This window comes from Pseudoliparis swirei, chromosome 16 (genome assembly GCF_029220125.1).
Source record: "Pseudoliparis swirei isolate HS2019 ecotype Mariana Trench chromosome 16, NWPU_hadal_v1, whole genome shotgun sequence".
In the NCBI taxonomy this organism is placed as follows: Eukaryota; Metazoa; Chordata; class Actinopteri; order Perciformes; family Liparidae; genus Pseudoliparis; species Pseudoliparis swirei.
In genome coordinates this window covers 23,199,444-23,220,636 of record NC_079403.1, presented here as the reverse complement: position 1 = coordinate 23,220,636, position 21,193 = coordinate 23,199,444, and the positions used below count along the sequence as shown (strand labels likewise).

The 21,193-nt window shown below is 45.2% G+C and overlaps 3 protein-coding genes across 6 annotated transcripts in view; 1 reads left to right on the top strand and 2 right to left on the bottom strand.

Moving 5' to 3' along the window:
- cep192 (centrosomal protein 192) overlaps positions 1 to 4,064 on the bottom strand; it is a 38,929-nt gene extending 34,865 nt beyond the window's left edge. The window contains exons 1-5 of one of the 2 annotated variants that reach the window (XM_056434800.1): positions 3,647 to 4,064; positions 3,082 to 3,314; positions 1,485 to 1,577; positions 912 to 1,060; positions 263 to 324 (exon numbers count right to left, since the gene is read on the bottom strand). In XM_056434800.1, the coding sequence (XP_056290775.1) occupies positions 263 to 324; positions 912 to 1,060; positions 1,485 to 1,577; positions 3,082 to 3,254 (477 nt within the window). In that variant the 5' untranslated portion in view covers positions 3,255 to 3,314; positions 3,647 to 4,064. The remainder of the gene's footprint in view (positions 1 to 262; positions 325 to 911; positions 1,061 to 1,484; positions 1,578 to 3,081; positions 3,315 to 3,646) is intronic. The other variant, XM_056434799.1, reaches the window with a different exon arrangement.
- Positions 4,065 to 4,603: 539 nt separating this feature from the next.
- On the bottom strand, positions 4,604 to 11,201 carry seh1l (SEH1-like (S. cerevisiae)). Of its 3 annotated transcripts, none has more exons than XM_056434802.1 (9): positions 10,995 to 11,201; positions 10,740 to 10,790; positions 10,485 to 10,631; positions 9,309 to 9,520; positions 8,684 to 8,782; positions 8,423 to 8,563; positions 8,151 to 8,305; positions 6,404 to 6,557; positions 4,604 to 4,849 (listed from the first exon to the last, which is right to left on the bottom strand). In XM_056434802.1, the coding sequence occupies exons 1-9, from the start codon at positions 11,103 to 11,105 to the stop codon at positions 4,690 to 4,692; spliced, it is 1,230 nt and encodes a 409-aa protein (XP_056290777.1). In that variant the 5' UTR covers positions 11,106 to 11,201; the 3' UTR covers positions 4,604 to 4,689. The 3 variants fall into 3 exon arrangements, with proteins under 3 accessions (XP_056290777.1, XP_056290778.1, XP_056290779.1); XM_056434803.1 differs by lacking the exon at positions 4,604 to 4,849 and adding an exon at positions 5,125 to 5,336; XM_056434804.1 differs by lacking the exon at positions 4,604 to 4,849 and having other exon boundaries at positions 5,125 to 6,557.
- An 834-nt stretch (positions 11,202 to 12,035) lies between these two features.
- ptpn2a (protein tyrosine phosphatase non-receptor type 2a) lies at positions 12,036 to 21,004 on the top strand. Its single transcript, XM_056434801.1, has 9 exons — positions 12,036 to 12,179; positions 13,556 to 13,646; positions 13,762 to 13,862; positions 13,965 to 14,063; positions 15,292 to 15,429; positions 16,642 to 16,851; positions 17,056 to 17,202; positions 18,728 to 18,948; positions 19,453 to 21,004. Exons 1-9 carry the CDS (start codon positions 12,123 to 12,125, stop codon positions 19,640 to 19,642), a joined length of 1,254 nt encoding a protein of 417 aa, XP_056290776.1. The 5' UTR covers positions 12,036 to 12,122; the 3' UTR covers positions 19,643 to 21,004.
- The last annotated feature ends 189 nt before the right edge of the window (positions 21,005 to 21,193 follow it).

Below are 21,193 nucleotides of genomic sequence, written 5' to 3'. Positions count from 1 at the left end.
CCAAAATTAAAGTAATGTGTATAAGGAACTGGGGTGGGAAGAGACGATTCAAAAGATGAAATATACCGAATTATAAATAGACTTTAAAGTGAAAAACAAAAATGGGGGTTTTCAATTATACGAGTCCAGCCTCAAAGTGTCACATGACTTTATCTTTCCGATATGCTGAAATATCCATTTTATGTCTTCGAATTACTACAAAAGAACAATCGCAGATAAAATGAACAACTGTGGACTAGTCGAGAGCCATCAGAGCGAGTACCTTTGCCTCTGAGCAATCTTTATGTCCCAAATGAGCAAACGTCAGAAGCCCAGTTGACAGATCTGTCAGAAGAGACAGAAAAAAACAAAATACATTAGTATAATTCATCCAATTATTTATTCTTTATATATATATATATGCAAGAATACATATGCATCTATATAGATAGGATCATTACTGGCTGAGGCCGGGCAGTATCGGCACAGTGTTAAACCAATTGACCTTTTTTACAGTTTATAACACATTCCAAATGGACCACTTTGTATTTTTTATTTTTATAATGTTTGTTAATACACAAGCTGAAAGAAGCAGACAGACAGGCTTCATACACATGTTGACCAATGGGTTTCCAGGACTAAACCAAATTTACATGATTAAACATTTTGTGAAATCTCGGTTTATACATGAAAAAATTAGGAAATGTCGTATTTAAACTAACAATAAGAATTCCAAAGCATACAGTGTACACCGCGTTAATTAACATATGAATAAAATGTATTTAAATTACTTTTGGGATAAAAAGAAAAATGTCCACAGACTTTTCCAGGCCTGGAAATAAACATGTAAAGTTCCATGCGTTTTTTAGGTTTTACAAAACCGTTGCCGATTGGTAATAGCAACTAAGACAGAGCGGCGCATCGACATTTACCCGTCTCGAGTTCTGCGGGCCGGCCGAGGACCGAGCCCGTCTGCGTGGTCGGCAAGGCGACCCGGTTTTGGGATGCGCTTTCATCCAAATGAATCTTCACCAGCATGTCTGAGAGGCGGTGGGCCGCGATGAAGTCGTCCACGTTGTCCCTGGAATGCGGCCGGAGATGAACGGGATGAGGAATCACAAGAAATACGACATGGACACAAAAAAAGGTGGAGGAATAATAAATAAATTATTATATAGTTACATTCTGAATGTCCACCCTTCGTAGTTATACAAAAACAGACACACAATATATTCATGTATTAAAACCGAGGCTGCCATAGTTTGAGCATAAATCCCTGTAGTTATACTAAACTATGTGAACTTTAAAAATACATGAACATATATCATATGGGTTGATTTACAAAAAGATCAATGAACGTTGAGACACATTTGCATTTTATAGTAAGGATTATGCTTTTATCTGCAATTACAGTTATTTAAAAAGCAAATTCTAGGAACTAGAACACAAGATAACATCGCAACACATAAATAAATAGTGTGAACCACGTGTATTTATATACTCACAAGTCATCTTTGAAGTTGAGGGCAAACTTGGGCTGTTCTCCAGCAGAGGACTGGGAGTCGGCCTCCAGATATGAAGCCTCGACGGGATCTCCTCTGGAGAAGCAAGAGCAGAGCTGATGCTAAACCACCAACCGGTGACTCGCTGAGCGGCTCCCCGCCGTGGCGAGTGTCCAGAACGACACGGCGTTCATACACACGTCGACCAATGGATTTCCAGGACTTTAAACCAAATATCATGTGAAATCTTGGTGTGTACGCGAGTATATACATCTTAAATTACACAAATGAATGAGAGACAATAGTTTGATTAAAGGAATACATACGTGTATGAATATTTATTCTTTTAAAGCAAACTGCGTAAATGAATATAACACATTTTCATGACTTTCCCCAAAACTTTTGGGATTCATTTTTTTCCAAGGACTTTTCCAGGCCTGGAAATAACCTTTTTTTTTTATTCCATGACTTTTCCAGGTTTCCCATGACCCTACGAAGGATCGTACGAACCCGGATGACATTCAGCAGCACAGCCGTCACTCCCTGTTACTTTAGTGGGAAGAGACGGACACAAGGAAGGACTGCAGCAACATGCATTAATATGAAGTTCTATAGTTGGCCATCACGTCTAAACTTTTTTTGTATTCACATCCCATCTAACTCTTTGCAAATCAATACTTGTTCCCATTTAATTAGCAAAACCAACAAACTTAAAAAAACAAAAACAGGAATTGGTCATAGTGTCACACTCGTTAGTCCTGTGTAATGTTTAATTTTAGTGTATTAAGGGAGTGGTTCTCAAATGGGGTTACGTGAAGGCCCTCTAGGTCTAGGGGGGACATGAGATTTGTTTTAAACTTATATTAAATGACCATCCATGAAAAAAGCTTTTTGAAATTGTTATTTAATACATTTTCAATAAAATAAAAGTGTACGTTAATAAATTTTATTGTATATTCTATGCAAAATGATGCCTATTACATCTTTTTTTTCCCCCAACCCAAGATGCTTTGCACTGGTCAGGGGTTACTCGGCTGGAAAATAATATTTCAGAGGGTACATAACTAATAAAAAAGGTTGAGAACCACTGTATTAAAGAGTGCATTAAATGCCAGGGATCATTCACTAGTTACCTTCGCATTGCAAATGCGGAAGGTTATGTTTTGATCGCCGTGTATTCATTTATTTATGTGTATGCGTGTTACTCGCATAACTCAAAGAGTATTAAACCAAATCGCATGAAATTTGGTGGGACGATTGGTTATTATCCGGGGACCATTTGATTAGATTTTGGGATCGATCGGGTCAAAGGTCAAGGTCATGAAAAGGTCAAAATATTATTTCTACCATAGCGCGGTCAATTTCTATCCAATTGGCATGCAACTAATGCCAAAATGTTCATAATTCAATGCCCAATCTTGTGATGTGCGAAGGTATGCACTCTACCGAGTGCCCATTCTAGTTTTATTTATTGTGTATCTCTGTGAGGAAACAGATGACAGGAGTATTTTTTGTCAGCATCTATTGTCAAAGCAGCTCGTGTGAGTCACAGATTGATGTCACATCTGTCCAAAGCATCATCATCATCATCATCTCGCACCTGTTGTCAGCCCCGGGTTTAATTTTAGCCACCGTCGACGCGGCCACCGGGAGTCCGGGGCCCGAGCCCAGCGTCACGTCCCCCAGCGTGGCGCGGCCCCCGGTGCTGTCCAGGGACCGGCAGAGGAAACTGGGGAAGGCTTCATCCTCCAGCTTGTAGAAACTTTCCGCCATGGTTCCCGGGGTTCTGGAGCTTTCAGGTGGAGACCATCGGTGACGAGCAGGTCCAGAGGACTAGAGGGGACGAGAGAGGCGGGTCGGTGGGACGAGTCCGAGGCGCGCGAGCCTCTCCGCTAAGTTACGACCGAGGAACGTGAACCAGCCAACTGAGTGCCGCTAGGTTAGCTCGAATGCTAAAAACAAGACGGGTGCGAACCAACTCTCGTCTTCGTTAGTTCGTTGTTGCAACAGTAGTTACAGACACAGATAAGTTACCCTGCGTGCCGCCATGACTTCAAGAGAGTTAATAACACCCAGGGCCCACGTCAAGAGTTCGGTTAATAACACCCAGGGTCCGCTTTAAGACTAATTAGCGCCGATAAGAACTTAGTTGGATTTCTACTCACGTCGCGACCCTCCGGGAGACCACCGAGAGTCCAGGTTGCGGTCCAATCTAAGTTCCGTCTCTCCGAACCGGGGCGGACGCCTTCGTTAAGTTCTTAAAAAGAAACTTTCCCCAAATAGTCCAGTTACTTTGACTCTTTTCTTGCTGAGAGGCGCGACCAACGGCTCGGGGAACACGAGCGGCGCTCAGAAGCCACAGGAAGCGCGCGCGAGCGTCCATGTCAGGTGGGCGGGGCTTAAATCAATTTAACCCGCTCTGATTGGCCAACAACAAAGAGGGAGGAGGCCATTGTCTGTCCTGACAGGCTGGTATCCACGTCACTCCGCCGGACTTTGAGACACTTCGGACCGTTTGGGCAGCGGCTCAACGCTGCGTCCATGGAGGGATTTTACTCACAAGCTTATTTTTAGACTGCAGCCACAATGTAATGGCATAAAATGCATATAATACAGAAATATACAATAAAATTGGATTGTGGAAATACAGTATACGGTTGAACAATTAGTTGAAGCTAAGTGTTTTATTCTATACCACACAGAGGGACATAACAGCAAAGAATACAGTGTATTAGTTACCAGTTTGTTGGATCAAGACACCCAAGCAGCTGAAAGTCTTGGCTCAGACAGCTGCATCTGTTGCATTCCAGTTCTGGAGGCATCAATACGAGTGAGACGTGAAATTAAATGTTGTCTTTCCCATCAAAACAAATGATACCCAATATTTCCCTTCATTTAGAGTCCGAGAGTCTCGTGTCTGAGAGAAGACATTCTTAGTCACCCCCCAAAAAATAATAGGGTATATTAAGTTGCCTTCAAAGAATTATACCAGTTCAAAAAGTGTTAGAATATCATCATCGAGTGTCAACAGATGGGACATTCCCCCACTCGTTGTCTTGAGGCTTCACTGGCCGTGGAATGCAAATTTCACAAAATCTCCATTAAGCAAAAAAACGACACCATTTATAAAACAACATTTTTATTAGAAATGAATGGCACTTGTGTGGTCGTCCCCAATCCCCTTCTAGACACGGGCCTAACATCCCGGTCACTCAGCCTCCGGTAAGGGCAGCAGTGCCCTAGAGCAGAGTCTGTGGGGAGGAAGCTGAGAGGGCTCAGCGTCACAGTGCTCTATGAGACGGGAGGGAGGCAGCAGGTGAGCGTACCTGGACCCCGCTCTGGGAGGATCCAGAGGCGGGAAGAAATACCTGAAGCAACACAAAAGATGGATGGCAGCGCAGACGACAAACACACGTGGGACAGTGGGAAGACGATGACGATGGAATAGCGGAGGAGGAGGAGGAGGAAGGGACATGTCAAAAGGTAGAAATTAGATTTTTTTCTTTTCTTTTAAAGGTTGCACGTATATGCTTTAGAAACAAAAAAAAAGAGGGGAGAATCACAAGCAATGTCCATCTATCAAAAAGGTGGATGTGTGCATGGTTAGTCAACACGTTGGAATCAAGACAAAGTGGAAGCTGTGGGGGGAAAAAACAGAACCGTGCGGGTTTTAATTCCATAACAGAGCCTTCAACCAGTATTCAGAGAAAGGACACGACATCTCTTCAATGCATATCGACACGAGGGCCAGCAGCCGGTGCAGAGCAGACTTAGTAATACGCAGGATGCCGGTATGTCTTTGGAGAGGTCAGCTGCCGTAGGGGAGGAGGGGCAAAGGGAGCTCTCTTGGCAATCCTGCATGCAACAAGCAGGACAACACCACGTTACTTCAGACGCACAACTGGAATGCAAGAAAAACTTTTACACAAGTCATTTTTTTTGCTGAGAGTGTAGTCCGTGTTTCACTCGGGTTACACAGAGCACGTCGGGAGGTTTTATTAAGAGGCTGTTAAAGTGGAACATAAATACAGCCACGTACGCACTCGGTTTCCACACTTTTGAACTTCGTTTTCAAAATCGAACATCAAATAGGAAATTATTCGTAAAACAAATATGTACCTGTACCGATAGCAGACGAGGCAGACAGTCAACAGGAAGTGGGTCACTCAAAGCTTAAATCACCCGAGTGCACTGAATGAAGACTTTTATTTTTCTTATGAATTAAACACTTCATTTGTAAAAGAGCAACGGGCGTCATCTCTCACCACACACGTTACATATTCTCACTTTTAATGTCAGTGGCTGTATTCATAGCCGCGTGTTGGTCCTCGACCCTCATGGTGTTACTGCGGTCGGTTAATGAGCTCCATTCACGCCGTCCGTCCCCTCAGCAAAGAGTTTGGCAAAACTCGCTCAAGAACGCATCGAAATTGAAAAAGCGGGATGATGAAAGGAATTACCGGACTTTGATTTGAATTGCTCTTCTCAAAAATATGGGATCAGGTTGTCTCAATATTTACAAAACGACATCGCCCGACACGACAATTTGAAATAATCGTCACATATCAAATTTTTTTATATAAAAAGCGGTTTATTTTTAAGGACGTGTGGTTAACTCTAACAACGCAAAGTGGAGAAAATAAAAATACTCTTGCATGCATCCGTACAAGTGAAGAGGAAATCACTTATTTTAAAAAGAACATTTAAAAAAAATAAAAACACCACAGCACATCCAACTCCACGGGCTCGGAAGCCAAGCTCTTTGCATGAGTGCATCGTTTGGTCAGTGGGGGGGGGGGGGGGGCACAGGAGGGTTGTCAGTGAGCGGCGGCCGTCCCCGGTCAGTGTGAGCGGCACGAGAAGCAGTCAGTTCGGCTCGGGCTGGGTGAGTGGCGGCCGGACGGACGCACCACGCCACCTACCTTCCTGCGGGCGCGCCGTTCGGGGCGCTCTGGGACGTCTGCACCGAGGAGCCCACCACGGTGCTCATGGCCGCGGGCTGCCCGGAGGAGCCGGTGAGCGGGCTGCCGTCGCCCTTCAGGATGCCCGTGCACTTCCAGTTGTCCATGTAGTTTGCTGCAGAAGGGGGGTAAAGTAAGAGCTCGCGCTGCAACAGGAGGAGTCAACGTCGGAAGTACACCAGGGCAAAGAGCCAAACTACCCCTAACAAATATAATGTTGCCCCCAATATCACCAGGAGAGGCAACAAATGGCCCTTTAATTTAAGATCATTCAATAGCGTTTTATTTTGTTGTGCGTGTCCTGTCTGTATTGCCTGTACTAGGTAGGTACACACACAAAAATCAATAAATACAATTTTTAATTATAAAAAAACTAAAAAAAAGTAATAATTGTTAATAGTTGTTTACAAAATGTATCACAAGAAATAACCACAAAGAAATAAGAATACAAGTGAATATGATTGTCTGATTTACATTTTTCTTTCCAAAAAAATCTAAGAAAACACTTTGAATCAGTAGACTACTGCCTAATAGTCTTATAATTTCCTAATAGTCTTATTATTGCCATTTTTATGACATTTGCTCATATCCTGTAAGCCTAAATAAGTATATTTATTATTGTTCAACAAAGGTTATTTCACAAGTTTCCCTGGATTTCAGTCAGTGAGGAAAAAATGCCCCCCTAAAGAAATCTGTAAATGTCCCACCCTGATACGAGTTCATCACTTCCTTCTCAAAGTGGAAAAAGCAGATGGAAGAATGCGTCATTTGGTCATTCCTTATTGTTCTATTTTCTTTCTTTTGCATGACACACATTCACATGATTGAGATGAGACAGTTATTCTCATAGCGCTGTTGGTAGTGTGTGTGTGTGTGTGTTAATAGAAAGACAGTCTTAACAAAGCCAGGTCTTTTATTGTATTTGTTGCTTTATGCTCCAAACTATTTATTTATGTATTTACATCGTTGGTTTTAATTTAATGAGATCTTTGCAAGTTTTGTCGCCGTTTCCCTTCAATATAAAAGGAAACTCCTTGGACTTAGATTTCAGTCCTCATGTCTCATTAATTAAATAATAATAGCAAAGTAAAGTGCAACATAAGTAAACAATTACCAGAAGTGTGTGTGTGTGTGTATCAGACCGACATCTGTTTCTGACTGAGTGAAGGCTGAGAGGCGTCTGACGCTCTTAAAGGTAAGGAGGCTCTCCTTTGACACGCTGCCATTGTTTGTGTGTGTGTGTGTGTGTGATCAAGACAGTCGGTCCACAGTGACCCAGACTGTAACCTTTTGTCGCCTCAACTTCTTGAACACAAAGTATAAAGGAAGGTTTCTGTTTTTTTGGGGTTCCACTCTGGAGCAGCAGCTGAGTGAAGTCTGACACCTAGTGGTGAAACACGGTACCCCATCACAGTCCCCCGATTGGCTGAGGATCAAACGTTTACTTTTTTTCTAAGAGGTTAGGGCCCACACCACATGACCTCAAATGCCCCGAGCACCGACCTGAGCATCGGGACTTCAGCTCCATTTGTGAAAATGGACCACCCGATTGATTTTTCTTTAAATTGACGCATCTGCCAAAGTCACTCGACACGTTCAGACAGGCTGCACAAAAAAACTGAAAATAAACTGTCAATATAGCCGTCGCTAAACCCCAAAAAGGAAGACCGGTGAGCGGTCGACCACCGGAGCGACACCGACCGCTCACCTTTCCAGAGGCGCACGCAGCCATCGTCCCCAGAGGACGCCAGCAGGGTGCTGGTGATGTTCCAGCTCACACGCCACACCTGGGAGTTGTGGTTGTCAAACTGAGCCACAATCTGCACCTCCAGCTTGGTGGGCCCCGTAGAGACGCTCTCCTTCCTGTGCCGAGGAGGTCGGGAAAGGGGAGTTTACACGGGTGCTCGTTTGTCATTTCTTGACCCGTTTTGAAACAGCTGCCTTGCAGAGGTGCGAGCACGTTGATGGGAAATAAGTCACCTCATGGGGACGATCTTAAAGATTCGGACGTCTTTCGTGGCGATGGCGAGCACGTGGAAGGATCTCCCCAGGTTTGGGGCGAAGGCGATGTCGTGGACGGCGTCGGTGACCGTCATCAGAGTCTCCACTTTCGCGTATTTCCTTTACGGCATTGGGCGAGGCGACATATTTTAACAATCATCAGAGTTATTTTCTTAACTCCCGTGTCATTTTGTATGGCTTATAAAAAATGTAAAAAGAGAGCAAGACTGGAGTGCCTACCGCGTGTTTTCATTATACTCGTAGATCTGGACCTTCCCGCTGTACGTCACGTTGCTGTCGTCGCTGCCCACTGCAAACATTGGCTGGTGGGCACGAGAGCTGGTGGGTGGTAGAGGGACGGACACACACACACACACACACAAGAGGAGCGTCACACGGTCAGGTCACATATTTAATAACAAAATAAAATAAGTGGCAGAGAGGACCTTCTATTTAAATTTGTTTTACTTATGATGTAAAAAGCAATGATTTCATTGAATGTTATTGACAAAAAAATTGGGTCCGTTTTTTGTCGTCTCATCCCTTTTCTTTCTTCTTTCCCTCTGTATTGTATCACTAAAGTCCTGTCCTGTTCATTTGTAAAAATCTAAATAAATATATATATTTATTTTAAACAAAGTCGAAAATTAATTGTCATGTTGCATTATTATTCAAGTAAATTAATCTGTAGTTCCGTTTAGACCAAATCCCCCAACTCAAAAACAAGCTCTTCAGATCATAGATTTCATCTTCAACCAAAGACATTTTTCTTTCCAGCGACGACTGGAATTGAACAACTGGGAATTCTTCTATCCAATTTCAATATCACAGTTTTCTTTCCCCCAAACAAAAGTCAAAGTCTAACCTCGAGGGATTCCAAGTGATGCAGCTGCAGCTGAGCTTGCACGAAATCTCGTGCTGCAGGGACCACTGGCTCAGGTTCATGACGTCGGGCGCCTCGTAGATCCTCACCACCCCGTCGGTGGAGCAGGTGGTCAGCATCAGGCCCATGTGTTTCGGGGCGAACTTCACATCCGTCACTGAGGTTCTGCTGTCCACTAGCGTGGTTCTCTTGATCTAAAAAAAAAAAAAAAAAGAACCGCGTGGAAATAAGTGGGTCAGGTCGAACAGACTGTAGAAGAAGTGACGTCGCTCTTGCTGGTTCAGAAGGACACTCTGGGCCAGACAGCAACAGTTGGCAACCATTTAACCGTTGATTGCCATCAGTGGCAAACATTTTTACCTTCGCATTAAAAATGCGAAGGTAAAAATGTTTTGATCGCCGTGTATTTATTTATTTATTTGTCTGCGTGTTCCTCGCATAACTCAAAAAGTATTAAACCGAATCGCATGAAATTTGGTGGGATGATTGGTTATTATCCGGGGACCATTTGATTAGATTTTGGGATCGATCGGGTCAAAGTTATGAAAAGGTCAAAATCTTCTTTTTACCATATTTAATTGGCATGCAACTAATGCCAACATGTTCATAATTCAATGCCCAATCTTGTGATATGCGAAGGTATGCGCTCTACCGAGTGCCCATTCTAGTTCTTCTTTGTGGTTATTTGTTGTTGCATTTAAAAAAAAAAAACTTTTAACAATTAGAACTTCTTTGAAATTCTATGTATTTGTTGTGTACCTACATAGCACAGGTAATACAGATAGGACACACACAACAACAAAACAGATACAACCCTATTAAATTATCTGAATTAGGGGCATTTTTGGTTCTGGTTTTGGTTATTTTAGTTATTATCCGGGGGACCATTTGATTAGATTTTGGGATCGATCGGGTCAAAGGTCAAGGTTATGAAAAGGTCAAAATCTTCTTTTTACCATAGCGCGGTCAATTTGTATTTAATTGGCATGCAACTAATGCCAACATGTTCATAATCCAACGCCCAATCTTGTGATATGCGAAGGTATGCGCTCTACCAAGTGCCCGTTCTAGTTTTACATTTGACAACACACGTGCACCCCAAAATATAGATGTTTAAAAAATATATATATGCATTCATGATGCTGGAGCTGCACTGACCCAGTGGCTCAGTCCTCTCTGCTTGTCGTTGGACTCCCCGACAATCTCTTCCCACACAGCAGCTGTCCTGTCGAAGGAGCAGGAGGCCAGAACCTGCCCGAATTCTGGATGGGCCCAGGTCACCCTCCACACCGACCCGCTGTGTGTCTGCAGGGGGAGAGCATGTCTCTGTGGTCAGATCAAATAAACCTCGACACCAGTCAGATGTTCAGGTGCATCAGGGAGAGCCGAGCAGGTCAGCCTCCAGCAGCTCACCTTCCAGCTGGCCGTGCAGTGCCACTCTCCGTTCTCACTTTTATCCCAGACCTCAGAGAGAAGGAAACAATATGAGGAAAGTATTTCTGAGACGATTGTCTCCGTTTACAACTCATAACACCTTCTGACGCGACAGGTGTGACGTTACGACACGTGCACGCGGCATTTCGAACCAACTCCGCACTGTTTACAATGAGCCGCACAACTTTAAAGTTAGCCTAGCTCGTACGCTAACACGTTAGCTGACGGGTATACCTTCACACTCTGGTCGCTGGAGCACGTCGCCATTCTCCGGCCGTGGAAGTCGTACGACACGTCATGTATCAGATCTTTGTGGTCCGCTGCGATGCTCCGCGCGACAAACATGGTGATAACCGGCTAGCAGCGAAACGAACTACCTAGCTAGCTGCCCTTCATGTGTCTAAATGTTGCTTGTGCGCATGCGCGAGCAAGTGCGTCATGTTTGGCGGGTCTTCGCAGTGCGCGCGCATCGCATTACCCCGCTTGACCACAAGGGGGCGCATCCAACCCCCATTTTAGTTTAATCCGACGAGTAGTAGATCATGTTTTGGGGTCGAAACGTGTCGTTCCGAATTGAACAACAACCGGAATATGATTTGGAAAAATCTGAAAATGCAAAACGGACTAATAGATATTAGTTTACTTTGACACGTTAACACTTTAACTCCACTTCCAAAGTAAACGGCTCTCCTCCCCCGTTCACCGTGGGTTGCCAGGTTCGGTCTATATTTACCTATATTTTGCAACAGCACTCACATTGAACAAGAGGTCAATGGCAGAAGTGTTTGTCAAATGTTTACTTTGTATTGTAACTTTATATGTCTTTGTAACCCTGCCGTGTGTATACTATGGAAACATAATAATAATAATAAAATAATAATAAATGATAATAGGGTTGACAAACCACCTTTCAGAACGCAATAGTTTACTGCAAGGGTCAATGTTAACGAGTGTTAATATATATATATATATATATATATATATATTTGTTTGCCATAATTCAAAAATATATATATTTTAAACGATTTATATTTATATATATATACATATATATATATATATGTTGCTATATATTATCTGTGACACCCACACTACAGCAATGTGATTTACTTTTTATTTTTGGCAGTTTAACAAAAAAACACAACTGGCAACCCAAGTCGGACAGCGTGCAGCAGTATTGTGCTGGAGCAGCAGACTCCCCGCAGGGATCCCCAGGGTGACACACACACACACACACACACACACACACACACACACACACACACGGCTGCTCACATGGCGGACACAAAGGAGTGACTGAGTGAACGCCGCTTCAAACACTCCGTGCTCATCCGGCGAGGGTCTCGGGAACCAGGACTCGACATGGAGGGAGCATTTGAGGAGATCGATTCGTCCGGAAGATGGCAGAACCTGTTCAATGTAAGTCTGGACCCTGGGCCTCTCACGGCGGCCCCGGCCCCCCTCCCCCCCCGGGGGTCCGGTTGACTCCCGTTACTCGTGCTAACGTACAGCCCTTCAAGTGTGTAGAGGTCGTGCTTTAGTGCTAGGACGGAGGAGTAGTGCTTAGGACACATAGAGGTAGGACGGAGGAGGAACTAGCAGCTATTCGTCCGTGACTTCCGTAGCGAGGACGCGTGCGGCTCGGTGTCGCTGGTGACGTCATCTCGGTTTCTGAGAACTCACCGGGACTTCCAGAGTAAAGCGCGTGTGCTTCACGGCCAGCTGGAAGCCGGTTAACCCGAGGGCAGCGCGCCGGGAGAGGCTGTCGGAGGTGTTCAGGGGCGAGCCGGTACCCTGCTGGGTGATGCACAGGAACACCCGGTCCGACTCTAAAACGGTTCCCCCCGGAAACACCATAATTCAAAGGAACAAGTTATTTTAATGCGGTTACGAATGAAAACCAAAGGTCATAGGGAGTTTACTGTGAGCGGTGACACTGCTACTGGTGCCTGTTTACACTCGTTAGTTTGGTTTGTTTCGCTCTTGCTTTGTTTACGAGTTAATCCTGAGGGGATAAGGCTTGCAGAATCAGTAACTTCTTTTAAATCACTTCTTAAAACCCATTTTTATAGAACAGCTTTTAAGTGATCATGTCTTTTTATGCAGAACTTTGGTTCCCCTAATTTAGTTGTCTGTTTTTAATTAATTTGGTTTTTAATTAATTTTTATTTATTTGTTACATTTTTTTATTTTTTTAAATATATACTTTATATTATATATATGGTAATATTACTGACATACGTGAGTGTGTGTGTTTCAGTTAAAGCTACAGACAATAGTCTATAGTCAACAAGTGTTGTGGTATAAAGCTTACAGATGATGTCATTTCTCATAACCAGTTCCTTTAACATGTAAAGCCGGTCAGGTTTATTATTTCTGTGCATCAGTATAATTATGTTCTCATTATCTTTAGGCTCAATATAAGTGACTCATATGTCAACATGCTGCTATAACTCCATGTCTGACTGCTGCTATAATACAGACGTAACGTTTTTTTAATAGTTCTTTATTACTAATATTAATACTACAATCACTTTGGTTCGGACAAGAGAGAAACGTACTTTCGATCTTCTGTAAGTTTGCCCAAATGGAAGAAGTGACAATAAAGAAAACTTTGACTTTGATACTAATGTAATAACTAAAACTGAGTTATCGTACCTGCACACCTCACACGTTACAACCATAGCGCCAATGAATCCAACAGACCTTTTTATCATTGTGTGTGTGTGTGTGTGTGGAATGCCCACTGATACTCATAACTCCACACTTGTTTGTTTGTTGTTGGTCTCTGACAGGAGATCCGTAACCAAGCCAGCGAATATCCCTTCAAAGTGGCGAAACTCCCGGCGAACCGCAATTTGAACCGCTACCGAGACGTCAGCCCATGTGAGTCCCCGAGACCGGCGGGAATGAGGTCGTGTGTTCCGTCTTTTGTGCGTTGTGTAATTTCCCCGTTGTTGTCGTTATTGTTGTTGTCGTCGTCGTCTCCACCCGGTTTCAGTCGACCACAGTCGGGTCAAACTTGAAAACTCAGAAAACGACTACATCAACGCCAGCCTCGTCATGGTGGAAGAAGCCCAGAGGGCCTACATCCTCTGCCAGGTACACCTGTCGCACTTTAACTCACCTGGGGACGGATTTGAAGGAGGATGTGCGGGATTTTCTTTCTATATTTGCTTATTTCTTTCTTCTCTGCGTCCACAGGGGCCTTTGAGGAACACCTGTGGTCATTTCTGGCTGATGATTTGGGAGCAGTGTTCCAAAGCCGTCATCATGCTCAACAGGGTCATCGAAAAGGGATCCGTGAGTCGACCTTTGACCTCCTTGTTTCCAGGTGTCAGGAGCTGTGGACGTTCCTCCTATTGTCTCTGATGTCAATCAATCAAACTTTCATTTCAGACTCAACGACCAGATAGTACAACACATTAAATATAATAAAATACAAACAAAATCAAAAGTAAAATACATAGAACTACGAATGCTTTATATATGTTACACTTCCTCGTTAAACTTCATGGCTACACTTCCTCATTACACTTTGTCGTTACACTTCCTCGTTACACTTCATCGTTACACTTCGTCATTAAACTTCCTCGTTACACTTCATCGTTACACTTTGTCATTACACTTCCTCGTTACACTTCATTGTTACACTTCCTCATTATACTTCCTCATTACACTTTATTGTTACACATCATCATTACACTTCCTCATTACACTTCCTCGTTACACTTCATTGTTACACTTCCTCGTTACACGTCCTCATTACACTTCCTGGCTACACTTCCTCATTACACTTCATGGGTACACTTCCTCATTACACTTCATCGCTACACTTCCTCGTTACACTTCATTGTTACACTTCATCGTTACACTTCCTCGTTACACTTCATTGTTACACTTCCTCGTTATACTTCATTGTTACACTTCCTCGTTACACTTCATTGTTATACTTCATTGTTACACTTCCTCATTACACTTTATTGTTACACTTCCTCGTTACACTTCATTGTTACACTTCATTGTTACACTTCCTCATTACACTTTATTGTTACACTTCCTCGTTACACTTCATTGTTACACTTCATCGTTACACTTCCTTGTTACACTTCCTCATTACACTTCCTCGTTACACTTCATCGTTACACATTCTGAATCTACGAACATGCACTTGTACGCTGGACTCTCTGTCCATCTTGAGATGCCTCCTACTTCACATTAAAGTTTCCTCTTCACACCCGTGTGAGTTGCATGCGGCCGCGTGATTGGCTTCCAAACCCACTAAAGATTTAAAGGGGCAGTGTTCATAAAATGGGACAGCGTGGCTCTCGACTTGTCTCTCTCCAGAGAGCACGACCCGTCGCTCTAATCTACAGACCTCGTTTCCACTCAGCCGGGCGAAGCAACGCCCTCACGGCATCCGGCGCGGGGGGGCGTTCTCATCAGGAAGCGCAGTGCATTGTGGGAGCCGCTCGTGTATGATGTGGTAAACACGCTGCCGGGTCCAACCGGTGTCGTTGCCTGTCAACAGGAGAAGTGTGCTCAGTACTGGCCCGCCACGGAGGAGCTGCAGATGTCCTTCTCGGACACGGGCTTCGTGGTGCGGCTGCTGTCGGAGGAGGACCGGTCGTACTACACCGTCCGAGTGCTGGAGCTGCAGAACACGGCGGTGAGACTCGGCCGCACTGTGACGTGTTTAAACAGCAGCAGTTTGAGTTGTCGGGCAGGAGGAGAACCTGGCTTTGCTCGTGTCACTCCATCCCGCCCCGTTCCAGGATTTAAAACATCTCTAACTTGCTCAAGAAATGGAGGAACGCCATGTTCCTGAGATCACGTTATTTAATCGAGGCGTCTGAGAAATGTGGGAATTATTCTAAAAGAGGGCGTAAAAGAAAACGAGACATTTTGCAAAGGATAGAGAGAGGGAGAGAGAGGAGAGGGAGAGAGAGGAGAGAGGGGAGAGAGAGAGGGAGAGACAGAGGGAGGAGAGCGAGGAGAGAGAGGAGAGAGAGGGAGAGGGAGGAGAGAGGAGAGAGAGAGGAGGGAGGGAGCGAGAGAAGAGGAGGAGGAGAGAGAGGAGAGAGGAAAGGAGAGAGAGGAGAGGGAGAGAGAGGAGAGGGGAAAGAGGAGAGAGAGCGAGAGGGAGGGAGGGAGGGAGAGGAGAGAGGAAAGAGAGAGGGAGGAGAGAGAGGAGAGAGAGCGAGAGGGAGGGAGGGAGAGGAGAGAGGGAGGAGAGAGAGGAGAGAGAGAGAGAGAGATCAGGAGGAGGAGAGGAGGGGAGAGAGAGAGAGAGAGAGAGGGTGGAGAGAGAGAGGATAGACGAGAGAGAGGAGAAAGGAGAGGAAGAGAGAGAGGAGAGAGAGAGAGGAGAGGAGAGAGAGGAGGGAGGGAGAGAGAGAGGATAGACAGGAGAGAGAGGAGAAAGGAGAGGAAGAGAGAGAGGATAGACAGGAGAGAGAGGAGAGAGAGGAGAAAGGAGACGGAGAGGAGAGAGAGAGAGGAGAGGAGGGAGAGAGACTCTTGTTAATTCCAAGTGGAGACCTTCTCCACAAGTCGTGGGTTTGTTTTCCGCGTCTCTCCTCTCCTTCCCTGCGTGTCGCAGCTCCGGTGAAGCTCGGCGTCGAGCTATAAGTTCGACTCGTCGAGTCTCCCGATGTCTTCGTGACGCTTATTCTATTTTATTGACAGAGTTCATACGGTCAGGGAAAACCTGGAAAGGGCACGGAATTTTAAAATGGTTATCTCCAGGCCTGTGAATGTGTTGTATTATATATATTATGTTATGTTATGTCATATTCACACCTTCATTCACGCAGTTTGATTAAAAGAACAAAGATGTCATCGGCCCCGAGTCACGCAGATCTCTCTCTCCTCCGGGCAGACGGGCGAGTCGCGGCAGCTCTTCCACTTCCACTACACCACGTGGCCCGACTTCGGCGTGCCGGAGTCCCCGGCCTCCTTCCTCCACTTCCTCTTCAAGGTCCGCGAGTCCGGCTCGCTGGGCCCGGAGCACGGGCCGCCGGTGGTGCACTGCAGCGCCGGCATCGGCCGCTCCGGAACCCTGGCGTTGGTGGACACCTGCCTGGTGCTGGTGAGGGGGGGGGTAATGTAAACGTGTCTTAAAGGAGGAAGAGGAGCCAGATGGACCGTGGTGGACCAAATATTCACTGCGTTTTTTTCTGCAGTAGAAGTAGAATAACTGTCCCTTAGTCTGTAACACACACACACACACTAGATCCTCTCCTTCTCTTCTCTTGTATCCGTTCATCCACCGTCGCGTCGATGTGCTTCCCAGATGGACCGGAGGAAGACGCCATCGTCGGTGGACGTCCAGAAGGTGCTGCTGGACATGAGGGAGTACCGCATGGGCCTGATCCAGACCCCCGACCAGCTCCGCTTCTCCTACATGGCGGTGATCGAGGGAGCCAAGCTCATCCCGGCGGTAAACTTTAAAAAACCATCTTAAACCAGATTAAAGTGGTTTAAACTTCAAATCACGTTGAAAAAAGCTTTACAATTTTTTTATTTATTGCTTTTCCACAAAGAATGTGGTTGGATTGAATTATTTTGCACTGAAACCAAAAAAATGTACATCCAGTATTCACTTCAAATTTATATTTATATGTTTATTTACTTTCTTGAGATGGATTGAGCAAAGTAATCCAGTCCAGGACTTGACCGGTGGAGTTTTACGATGCTGCTGCTGAGTTTCTCTGGAGAAACCGGTTATTTAAATCCTTTAATATTTGACCTTTGTTGCTCTGTTTATCGGGCCAACACGTTCTTTTCCTCAAAGACAAAAAGAAATTAAAACGTAAATCTGCCTTTAAGATGTCGCGTTTTGTTCATCAAGCAACAGAATCTGGATTTAATCATTTTAAACCCCAGTTTTGCTAAACTCTGATTAATATGAGATTAAATGAATCCTGGTGGTTGTCACCGCCCTTCAAGACGGGCGTTGTTTCAGTCACATGCTTTTTTCCCTTTTTCTCCTCTTACTTTCAAACCATTATCAGTATCGGTATCATTGCGTAACGGAGCAATCAGCCGGCGCACCTCGTCTTTCTTATTGTTTCCTCCTGATAACGACTCTGCCTCGGTCCGCTTCTCCTTTCAGTTTTGTAACCGCAGCGAATCGTATATTATTGACTTAATGTGATATAAAAACTTGGAAACGTCTTCCATCCTCCTACTTTAAGGCCAGGTGTATTCCATATGCAGGCAAACATGGCAAGAAGCATCTCAAAAGAACTAAAGCTTATTTTATAGTTGGTTACAACGCTCCAGCTTCAGGCAATATTTACAGAAGATAAAGTTTCTATAAAAAACTAAAAAAACATCTGAAATTGGACGAACCAATCATGAGCCACCAGGGAGGATAACGCACTGACCTCGGTCCTCTCCGTTGTGACCTTGGTCCTCTCTGTTGTGACCTTGGTCCTCTCGTCGGGACTTTGATCCTCTATGTCGTGACCTTGGTCCTCTGTCGTGACCTTGGTCCTCTCATTGTGACCTTGGTCCTCTCTGTCGTGACCTTGGTCCTCTGTCGTGACCTTGGTCCTCTCTGTCGTGACCTTGGTCCTCTCATTGTGACCTTGGTCCTCTCTGTCGTGACCTTGGTCCTCTGTCGTGACCTTGGTCCTCTGTCGTGACCTTGGTCCTCTCTGTCGTGACCTTGGTCCTCTCATTGTGACCTTGGTCCTCTCATTGTGACCTTGGTCCTCTCTGTCGTGACTTTGATCCTCTATGTTGTGACCTTGGTCCTCTCCGTCGTGACCTTGATCCTCTCTCTTGTGACCTTGGTCCTCTCATTGTGACCTTGGTCCTCTCCGTTGTGACCTTGGTCCTCTCGTTGTGACCTTGGACCTCTCCATGTGACCGTGGTCCTCTCTGTCGTGACCTTGATCCTCTCTGTCGTGACCTTGTTCCTCTCATCGTGACCTTGCCTCTCGTCTCCCCGTTCGAAGCCGGACAAGCCGAAACGGATGTCCAGAAGCGACCTGGAGCCGGACCTGACTCCTCCTCCTCCACCACCACCACCCCCACCACCCACTCCTCCACCCCTGCCTCACCTCAACGACAGCACGCCCAACGGTCAGCCGGCACCCCGCCTGGAGCCCCGGGCCGCCGCCGGGGGCCAGCTGTCGGCGGCGGGGCCGGACGGCGACGCGGCCGAGGACTTGGGGCTGTAAGTACATCGGAGAAATCTGATCTCTAATCCCTCGCTCCAGTTCTTATTCTTACCAGGGTTCATGGAAAACCTGGAAAAGTCATGGAATTAAAAAAAGGGTTAACAGGCCTGGAAAAGTCATAAAAATGACTTTACAGTGTAAATGAACATATGTATATATACGTATATATATAACAATATATATATATATATTTATATATGTACACATTTATATATATATTTATATATATTCATTTACACTGTTTGATTAAAAGAATAAACATTTATATACATATTTATTCTTTTAATCAAACTATTCTCTCATTCATTTGTCATTTAAGGTTTTACTCCATGTAAACACCGAGATTTCACATGATGTTTGGTCATGGAAATGTGGTTTAAAGTCACGGAAAGGTCATGGAAAGGTCATGGAAAGGTCATGGAAATCCATTGGTCTTGTGCAATAATTGAAGCTCGGCGTCGCCGCCGGCCCGGCTTACCCGTCTCTCTTTTTCTCGTCAGTGTCAGAAGGCGTCACCGCGAGGAGCGCATCGCCTGCACCTCGCAGAAGCTGCAGCAGATGAAACAGAGACTGAGCCAATCGGAGAGGAAACGGGACCAGTGGCGGTACTGGAGGCCCATCCTGCTGAACGTCGGCGCCGGGGCGGCCGTGGCCGTGGGCCTGCTGGTGTGCTGGATCTACGCCCAGTGAACACACACACACACACACACAAAAAACCCGGACCCTATTTTGCACCAGTACCTGGGATGAGGTACTTCCCCTGAGTAGACTAGAGTAACACGAGCATAGCGGAGGGTATTTATTTCTTACGGTCAGAAATTACGGGAGCGCTAGATCAAAAAAAAAAAAAAAGTGCAAGTGTGTGTGTGTGTGTGTTTTTCATGTTAAGATCTTAACGAAGAAGAAAATAATTAGTAACGTCTCAGGATCTCGGTGCCAGCACGACGATTTCATTTCCTCGATGACCGTCCCGTCGCTCCGAGAGGACGGCGAGAGCGACGTCCGGACTCTGACACGTTTGAGTTGTTCTCCCTCCGACGTGACGGCGGTCGGGGGCGTGGCGGTCGTCCGCGGATACCTTTTAACATTTCAAATAACTGTCCATCCCATCACAAGAGCCCACAGCCAAATAGTTTGGTTTTTTTCCCGCAATGAAATGTGCATATCAGGCGGAAATGTACCACTCGTTCTTCCACTCGCATTCAGCAGGGCGCCCCGATACGGCCAGATATATATTTTTGTGTGACTGGATATTTCACGGAGGCCCTGCCGATGTTTTAAATCTTGTTTTTCCTGTCATATCAGCACTTTTCTTTTCTTCTTTCAGACATTTTGGCTGTCGTGGTAAATGTCCGTCACTGCGTGGACCCACTGGATGGGTTCGACCTTTCGGGGGTTTCATTTCTTTTGAGGAAAAACCAAAGTAAAGGTGTCCCTAACCCGCCAGGCGAGCTGTTAATTTATGAAACATTGCATTCTTTTCCGTTGGAATCTCTTAAAAACATAACTGACGCAAAACTGAACGTGGCGTGTCGTCTTAATTTGAACACAGAAAGAAAGAAAAAATGTGGTTGTGAATCGACGGGGACCAATCTAAAGGTGAGAGAGCGGTGCAATGGATGGAGGTCGTGAGGTGTCTGTGTGTGTCTGTGTGTGTGTGTGTAGAGAGATAGCTTTAAATGTGCCTTGAAGTGAAGCTAATGGACGAAAGACGAGAGAGAAAAAAGAAAAGGGGGCGTGATCAGATAAATGTTTTTATGAGAGCCGTTGTCTCATGACGCGAGTGAAACGCTCGCGCCCCATTGGCCCGTTCGGAGCAGGTGTGACACGGGGAGCGGTGTCGGCTCGTTGGACCCACAAGAGAAGTTTGTGCGTAACATTCCATTCATTGTTTTGTTTTTTCCACACTAAGATTTGCGTGGGAGTTTGAACATGACGGATAGTGTTCTTGAAAGAGAGGAGGAGGAGGAGGAGTGGAGAAGAAGAGCAAACAAAACATGAAATACTTCCTAAAAATAAAACATTCATCCTTTTTTCTTTTTTGTTAGCGAACCCTTCATGTCTGCGTGTGTTCTTGTGTGTGTGTGTGTGTGTAAAAAGCAGCTTCACTGTCCACAGCTCTGCACTGCTGTGCTCCACTGGTAATTTCATTCCGGCCGAGAGCTAAATCAATGCCTCCCGACTCGGCCTCCCTCCACGCGTTCCAGGAACTGATTCAATATTTCAAGAAGAGGCCGCGCT

Excerpts from the sequence above, each read along its gene's own strand:
- seh1l (XM_056434802.1), bottom strand. The coding sequence starts at position 11,105 with ATGTTTGTCGCGCGGAGCATCGCAGCGGACCACAAAGATCTGATACAT. Across the intron at positions 9,521-10,484 it reads AGAGAGGACTGAGCCACTGG|ATCAAGAGAACCACGCTAGT; the intron begins GTCAGTGCAGCT and ends TTTTTTTTTTAG. Across the intron at positions 8,564-8,683 it reads GAGTATAATGAAAACACGCG|GAAATACGCGAAAGTGGAGA; the intron begins GTAGGCACTCCA and ends AATGCCGTAAAG.
- ptpn2a (XM_056434801.1), top strand. The coding sequence starts at position 12,123 with ATGGAGGGAGCATTTGAGGAGATCGATTCGTCCGGAAGATGGCAGAAC. Across the intron at positions 12,180-13,555 it reads GATGGCAGAACCTGTTCAAT|GAGATCCGTAACCAAGCCAG; the intron begins GTAAGTCTGGAC and ends GGTCTCTGACAG. Across the intron at positions 13,863-13,964 it reads GGGCCTACATCCTCTGCCAG|GGGCCTTTGAGGAACACCTG; the intron begins GTACACCTGTCG and ends CTGCGTCCACAG.